Source organism: Alligator sinensis, unplaced genomic scaffold (assembly GCF_000455745.1).
Source record: "Alligator sinensis unplaced genomic scaffold, ASM45574v1 scaffold203_1, whole genome shotgun sequence".
NCBI classification, from domain to species: domain Eukaryota; kingdom Metazoa; phylum Chordata; order Crocodylia; family Alligatoridae; genus Alligator; species Alligator sinensis.
The window spans coordinates 3037942-3046082 of record NW_005841949.1 but is presented as its reverse complement, the minus strand read 5'-3'; the positions used below and the strand labels follow the sequence as shown (position 1 = coordinate 3046082).

Sequence of the window (8141 nt, the reverse complement as noted above, 5' to 3'; positions counted from 1 at the left end):
CCTGTTTTCTCAGGACCTTTGTAGGCTTGGAGGTCTCTTCTGGGCATCCTCAGCTGTTGGAGCTGGTCTCAGGGGTGGACAGAGTTATGGAGGAGTTTGATCTCCCAACGTTCTACAAGGTAACTGGCTCTCCGGTGTCTTCTCCCTCTTCACCTCGGGTCAAAGCCAGAACTCTTAGCTGACCCCAGCTTTAGTGTTGGAGGGTAGCAACTCTATGAAGGATTTAAATTTCCAAATCCCAAATAAAAGAGAAAGAAAAGGCATAATCTAGTGTCCGTTCAAATACTTGCCATGTCTTCTCTCCACTTCTTTAACTAGGGAACCTGGTTTTCTGCTCCCTTGTCATTCTTATGTCCTGTTTTTCCCATTGGTTACCACCCCCCAGTCATTAATTACTGCCTGCAGCAGCATTAAGAGTTCAAGGTCCAGCAGTCCTGAGTGAGGCCTTTGCTGGCAGTTAGTGACTGAGTGTATTGAAGGTCTGAAGTCACTGATTACCAACAATAATCAAATTGGAGATGATTATTGCTGTGTGAAAGCAGAGCTTGCACTGACCTTTCATTTCTGGATTACATCCAGCCCAGACCAGCAGTGCTTTAAAGCAGTACCATATAGTAGCCTGTCTGTGAAATGTGTGCCCTTAGTCTGAGTCCAGGACTTAAGGCAGGAGTAAGCATTATACAAATCACCCCAAAACAGATGGTAGCAGAGAAGGCAAGGGTTGCTGTTGAATGGGTGAGAGAGTCCTACCCTGCTTAGGTTTTAGGCACACTGACAGGGCAGTGTAAAGGAAGTGGCACTGCTGGTGCTCATCTTGGGGACAGTTCCCTTAGTAGTCATTGGCATGAAATTCACCTGTTGTGTATTTTAAAGAAAATCGAATCTCTTTCTGAGCAGAGTAGGGCACTCGCTTCTGTCTTTGAAGTGTGATACATGCCCAGAGTGGTCGTATCCAGCCCACTCTGTCTTCAAGAGAAGCCCATATCCCTGTAGAGAGTCTCTCTCCACATGCTAAGAAACCACCTTGCATTGCTGAAAGAAGCTAGGGAAAGAGCCCTTTGCTACTGATGTCAGAGGAAGATTGGAGCAGGGAAGCTGGGAGTCAGGCTTTGATTTCTGATGTCATATCTAATGCTGATTTGCATTAGGTCTCTGCTATAAAGTCACAATAATAATGTACGATAATACTTCTCAGCATGAGGCTCTACTTATTTTTGCAAAGGGTTCAGAGGTCCTGCGCAGTGCTGCAAGTCTCAGACTTTACAGCCCCCATGTAATTCCTTTGCTATTCATTATGCCTCATTTCCATACAGAACCCCTCATTCCATATCAGCCTGGCTTGGTGTGTCGGAGACCTGACTGACAGGTTGGAAGGGCAGTGTCTCCAGAAGCTTCAGGTAACTGCTCATTCCAGCATCTTTTGAGGTGAAAGTAATGCAAATGATACCCAGCCAGATCTCCCAGGGTGTGAGAGGATGGGGGAGATGCAGGTAACATCCCAGCTGTGTCACTTCAGTGAGCAAATCGTAAACCTTACACAGTGAATTGCCTTGGAGGGAAGAGTCTCTTCAGGTGGAACTGTCCTTCCCCAGCATGTGTTCCCCTTGAGCCATATGGACACTAAAGCTGTCCAGCCACTAATGCTGCCTTATCTTTGCATCTCTAAATTACATAAACCATGGTCTTTGTGCTTTGGAGGCCTGACTTGAATCTCTGGCAGCCTAGTGGCCTTGCACACACTGACCCTTCCCTTCCACCGATTGTATTTTGCAGGAGATTGTGGATGGGTTTGAGGACTCTGCATTCCTACTACGAATCCAGTGGGAGCAAATCCGCTGCAAATCCGGGAACAAGTTGTTCTCCTTTCCCTTGAGGTAGGGAGCAGGAAAACCACATATTCCAGCTGCCCCAATGCCTGGGCTCTGCTCCTGAGACAAGAAATCAGTGCTGCACTGTGCAACTGGACAGTTTGAAGATTCACATGTATCCTGAGTTGCTGATCTCAGCTCATCATCCCAATGGAGTTTGGAAGCTCAAGCCAGGCTGCTTTTAGTTGTTGCTGGCCCAGAATGTGGATATTTGCACTATGATTCCTCACAGTTGCTGTTAGCTTGGGGTGTTGTTCATGAGCACAGGTAGTTTAGGTTTTCCTATAGTTGTCAGTTATGCTGTGGGGATTTTTAAGCCCTGTTTATCTTCTGGGGAACTGAAAATGTTTGTGGGAGGGCATTTGCTAAAAAGAAGAATGTAGGGCACTACATTGCTATGGGGATATAGAGCATAGTTGCTGTACTGAGCTTGGAGCTTTTAACAGCAAGATGAGGGTTGCTGAGTTTTATCATTCCCATGACAGACGGTCACAGCACCTCTCTGCATGTAGCTGATTGGAACAGGTTCCCTTATAAAGCTTTATTTTTTTTCTACTGTCAATGCTGTAGTTGCTATATGGATGCAATTCAGCATCTAATCCTCATTCCAAATTGATGTGGAATTAGAGCTGGCAAAGATATGGAAGTTCCATGACTCAGTGCTAGTCAGTGAGACTCCAGGATGGAATTAATAGGAAGTGTTCAGTTTAAACTGATCCACAGACTCTCTGAAGGGTGAGGAAGGGCAAAGGCACAGATTTCAAATATTTTCCCTGGGAGCTCTCTCTAATATGAATCCTACTGTTATACTGTAAAGTGTCCAAAAGAGGGCAATGTTGGCTTTCACCACCAATCCTTTACAGCAGGGAACTGCAGATAGCAGAATGTGGTAGCCCTTTGATCATCCTGGAGTCTAGTGAGCTTGCTGCTGTTTAGTTCCATTTGGGTGCACCAAAAACATTGGTCTCCGGGGCTAATGTCAACTTTCAGCTACACTGTTTGTCTTCAAATTAAAAAAGCAATTTTTTTTTTTTTTGTAACAACAATTCTGGATTCTCATCTGAGCCTCAGTCACTGGGAAATCCCCTGCAGGCAATATATTTGTTTTGAGATGATGGGCTTTTGCCTCCCAGGTATTGTGGATGGAAGTTGGTATGCTGTCCAGTATCTTTTGCTTTGCGTTTGTCTATTAAAAGACCCAGAGAGGCTTGCTTCTTAGCATTGGCACCTGCCTTTTCGATGGTGTAAAGCTGTTTTCTCAGTGCATTATAGGCAGCTAGGGCCTGATTTTTTTCAGTTCTCAGCTCCTGCAGCTCCCATTGTCCTCCAGAAACCCTCCCTAGTCCTTCTCTCCAGCATGACATCAGCTGGAGGATGAAGTCGCTGGTCAGAGCATAAAGACCAGAGGCACTGAGCCTGTCAGAGGGGCTTTAGCGCCCTTTAAAATATCTGTGTTTGGATGCCCTTTGTTTTATGAGCTTTATATCTATCGCATATCATTTTAAAACTGTAATTGGATCCCTAGGGGGAGACGAGGGATGGCAGATGGAAGAAAATGTTTAAAAGTTTGTAGTAAAAAAAAAATAAAAATCTAAAAATAAATAACTTTCTACTTCTGCTTCCTGTCCTTGTGACTGATTTTTTAAAATAGACACTGGAGTCTGTCTGTCTGAGCACTCCTTTTCCTTAAGACAGTCACCTGGCTGTCTCAGCAGCTCAGCGCTGGCTGGAGTTGCTGCTTCCCCCCAGAACAGAGCAAGGTCCCTTATGACCCAAGGGCAAATCCTAAGCCTATCGAAATCTCTGAGTTTTGACTTCAGTGGGGCTGAGATTTTGCAGCCAGTGTGCAGTTATAGCAGCTGCCTTCATTGGAAGATACTTGAGCTTTTTTCTTTTCTAAATGCTCTGCCAGATACCTGGATCACTTTACCATCTGTTCCCAAACAGCACTCTCTCTGTTCATGGATATTAAAAATGTCTACGTATCCCTTCCCTTATAAATAATGTAATAATTGTATTTTTTAAAATCTTGGTTAATTGAGCTGTTTTTCCATTTTTAGCATGGTGTAACCTGCCATCATGATTTGTATCAAGCTTGTCTCCTGCAGTTACAACCCATACACATGGTGTGCTGTGACTTACACCGTGATATGGAATTTCATTGTTAATGCTGTATGTTTTCATAACCACAGGTTCCCTGATGCAATGACCCTAGGAGGGAAGGAGGCTGCATCCAGATGCACTCAGCTGTAACTGCTGTGGGTGTGGGTGGTACTTTGTCCATTTCAGCAGCCTATCCTATGAGGATCTTAAGAGTGCTTTATAAGATCCCCTTGCTGCTGCACACATTGGTAACCATAGCCATAAATTTACACCTAGAGAAACTAAGGCTTTTGTGTGAGTGATTTCAACAAGGTTTCCCAATGAGTCAGTTGCTGAACTGGAAGTTCTACCCCAATGGCCAGTCCTTATCTGTATTTCCATAAGCCTGCTTTCCCCCTGATGACACAAGCCCCAGTTGGGGAGTGGGTGGCATTTTGTCTCTGAATTTGAATGAAAGTCATTTGCAAAAGTATCTTGGGCTATTACATGTTTCACTTCTATAGATTTCCAGTGAAGCTCAGTCTCCTAAAAATATGTGCTTCTGCTTTGTGTCCATAAGCAGAAGGGTAATGCTCACTCAGTAACCATGGCAGCTAACAGTGTTGTTTCCCTGGTCAGAAGACTAAGTTGGCACATAGTACCTTTGCATTGCTGCATTTTGCAGTTCAGCCAGAACGCCCTGTCCATGCCTGTGTAACTAAATTGGCTAGTCCTCTATCCTCCCAGTACCCTGTGGAATAGGACATCCCAAAGTGCATTGCCCACTGTGTTGCTGGGGCTTGCCTGCATGTATATCTCTTTGGCACTCTCACCTCTGCTAATGGGTCACTATAGGATAGTTGCCTGTATTTCTCAGAATGCAGGAATCCAGATACACTTAAGCAATGTAGTAGGTGCCTGGGGAGCACGCTTGGCACAAGGTTGTTTTTTGGGGAAAAAAGCCTTCTGTTCTCCATGGTGAACTCTGTTTGTACCAGCTGGGTCAGATCGTGGCTGCAAACGTACATCTGCTCTTGCAGTGTAGATGAAGCATTAGGAACCACAATGAGGGAGCTAAGCCACTGTTGCGGGGTTGGAGGGAGATAAGGTCATCTGCCTTAGGGTAGTGGGGGCCAACTTTTTGGCAGGCATGCTAGAGATTAGCCACTGCTCTCCCCAAGTGCCACTCTAATCCCCTTCCCCTGCCCAAGCTATTGCTCTGCTTTCTGCTCTCTGCCCTGTGCTCCCTGCCCAGTCATTGTTTGGCTTCCTGCTCCCTACCCTGATCTCCCTGTTGCTCTGCTTTCTGCTCCCTGTCCTATCTGCTGCTGTGTTGCCTACTCCCTCCCTGATGTGCCATGTACAGAGTTTATATATGCCGCTTGTGGCACATGTGCTCCAAGTTGGCCACCCCTGGCTTAGGAGATGCTAAAGTTCTGTGTCCTGATTGCCTCTGTGCTCAAGCAGCACTTCTCTCACCATCATTTGTGCAGGGGTCTTTCCAAATACTTCTGTGTTTGTGCAGTTTCCTGCCCCCCTGCAGGGATGAGGGAGTTTCTTCCTCCTCTGCTTATCCTTTTCCATTTGACAAACTCAGATTGCCTTCCCTACCAGCAACTAGAGCATGAAGGGACTGCAAACCTTGCACTCTCCTTTCTTTCCTTGACTGTGCTGACATCCCTAAGGCTCTGCTGTAGCTAGACACAGAGCTGTTTAGTCTCAGGAAGTGTCTTTCTGCAGCCAGCGGGGGGAAGACTTACCACTGCTCCAGGGCTGACCACTTTTCCCCTGAGCATCTGAGGTCCACAGAATTAACTGGCCTTTCAGCCAAAGGATCTCAAAGGTGAGATGGAGACATGGCCTTTATGGGTGTTCTTCAAGCTCTCAGTCAAATAGAGTTAATGCCATTGAAAGTAGTGCAGATGTTCTGGATTTACGCTAGGGGTGCTGAGCAGAGCCCAGCATTGGGTGCACAAGGTGCATATAATTGCAGATTTAGGCTGTTGGCTTGGTACTTTCAGAGCATTCTACTGGAAATATCACTTCCTTAAATGGCTCAGCATATCTTATTTCCCCATTCTGCTGACAATATGTGAGTCTGGCATGCAGGAAGACAAGGCCCTTCACCCAGAATTTGAGGGCACTCCATTCCTTCTCTTGCCATATGCACCTTCCCCCACTTAGGCTATGTCAGCATTTAATAAAGTATAATGGGGCCCCAGCAGCTCCCTGGGAAGGAAGAGGTGGTTCTCTCTGCTGTTGGAGTGGATCATTCAGCTACTTGGGAAGTCCTGCCAAGGTTCACAGAACCTTGCTACAGCCATGTGTCTTATACGAAGGCATCATCCAGGTACTGATGGAACTGCCCATGCTGTGTTTACCTGAAAGGTCCACCATGCACTAAGTCGGATACTCATAGTGGCTGCAACCTCACCATGTTCTTCAGGAACTGAGCTCTGAGTGCATTTGGATGAAAAATCACAGCACCTTCACCCCTTGAATTGGCCTTAGGTAGGACGGCTTAGGGGTAGGGGTACACCTGGAATGTGTTTGGCCCCCAGGGAGCATTTCCTGGGAGTGAATAGTCTCACAGGCTGAGATGGCACAGCAACAGTTCAGTGCTATGTATAAGCAACATGGATGTGTTGTGAGGCATAGTCAGCGTCTGGTGACTTGGGCTTCCAAATCTCAGCTTTCATTTATATTCACAGCATCAGGCACTGCCCTAGCCCCACCCCATCCGCTGTCTAGTGTGGGCCCTGCCCTAAGCAGAGTTTCTGAGACCTGAAAAAGCAGAAAGAGCCATGGGTTCCAGAAAGGCCCTTGGGACTTGTGTTGTCAGTCTCCATGCCACATGATTTCTGCTCTTGGATCATAACTGAAATTCCTCTTCCCCTAAGTGCATTGTCAGATGCCCCTCTGCTCAGGAACAGTGTGCTTTTCAAATATACCTTTGGTATTTCCACACTGAAAGTCAAACACACCAGCGGCTGTTCTTGGAGAGGGGACAAAGTCCAGACAGTAGTTTGTATTGGACAAGCCAGGTGTATTACATATGGGAAAACAGCATCTGAAAAAAATCTCTTAAAGCTAGAAAGGCAGACAAGGTTCTTTCCTTGCTACAACCTACGCCCCTTAAAGCTAGAAAGCCCTTTTTTCAGTTCTGCCTTATCTCATGCAGCCAGGTGCATTTCAGTACCTGAATATAATTGTTCCAACCTTTTCAAGAAAAGGTGTATTTAAGAGACAGCACATTGGGTGACACATTTTAGCTTATGCTGGGCACTTCTGCATCAAACCACAACTGCTTTGCAGCCCTGTTCACAAAAGTGACTGCTGCTTTCTTTATATGTTAATTTTTAGGTGCCCAGTTTGAGACACTGCCAGAGGGAGTGAACATTTACCAGCTGCCTTCACCTGGATCCTTGGAGGCTCAGCACCTCTGAAAATCAAGCCCCAGATCTCTCAGATCAACTGAGCTTGCTAGAATCAGCAGCCAGTGTTTAATTGTTTTGACCAGAGCTTTCACTGGTCATATCTGGTTTCACCTGTTCCTCCACAGCACTGAAGTCTCTGTGCTGTCTGTGTGCACATGGGGCTCTCTCTACCTGACTTGTCACGAGGGTGCACATGTTAGCAGTGTGCGTGTGTGTGCCACTGGCAGGGAGCAGAGCAATCACTGATCTCTTCACAGTCAAGGGAAAATTCCAAGCTCCTCCTCTCGAGGCAGCTTCAGAGGGGCGGGATGTCTTTATTATGTTTGTGAGAAACTCAGAGGCAAGGCGGAAGGGATCTGTATTAGACTATAGGTTCCCTGTGCAGCTGCCTGCCAATAAAGCCTCAGTGAATGGGGTGTGTGGGGGTGCCAGGTGTAACTAGGGGGCTGAGGGTGGGAGCATGATGGGGGTGTGTGATATGTGTGCTGGTGTGTCAGGTGTGTGAGGGAGGTATGACGGTGTATGATGGTGTGCGTGATGTGATGGGTTTGTCAGTGTGTGTTTGTGATGTTTGTGTGATGGATTGTGTATAACGATGTGTGTGGGTGTGTGCACGCGTGTGTGATGCTGGGTGGAGTTGTGTGTGTCCTGGCTGTGTGGTGGGGCGGAGGGGGTGGGGTGTGTGCGTGTTTCCAGCCCCCGGGGGTGCGCGCGGCGCGGGGCCCGGGCGGGCGGGGCCGCGTGTCCCCGGGGG

The 8141-nt window shown here is 47.0% G+C and overlaps 1 protein-coding gene across 1 annotated transcript in view; it reads left to right on the top strand.

Moving 5' to 3' along the window:
* USB1 (U6 snRNA biogenesis phosphodiesterase 1) overlaps positions 1 to 4242 on the top strand; it is a 9014-nt gene extending 4772 nt beyond the window's left edge. The window contains exons 5-7 of the mRNA XM_006020239.3: positions 14 to 119; positions 1314 to 1397; positions 1774 to 4242. Of these exons, the coding sequence (XP_006020301.3) occupies positions 14 to 119; positions 1314 to 1397; positions 1774 to 1878 (295 nt within the window). The 3' untranslated portion in view covers positions 1879 to 4242. The remainder of the gene's footprint in view (positions 1 to 13; positions 120 to 1313; positions 1398 to 1773) is intronic.
* The last annotated feature ends 3899 nt before the right edge of the window (positions 4243 to 8141 follow it).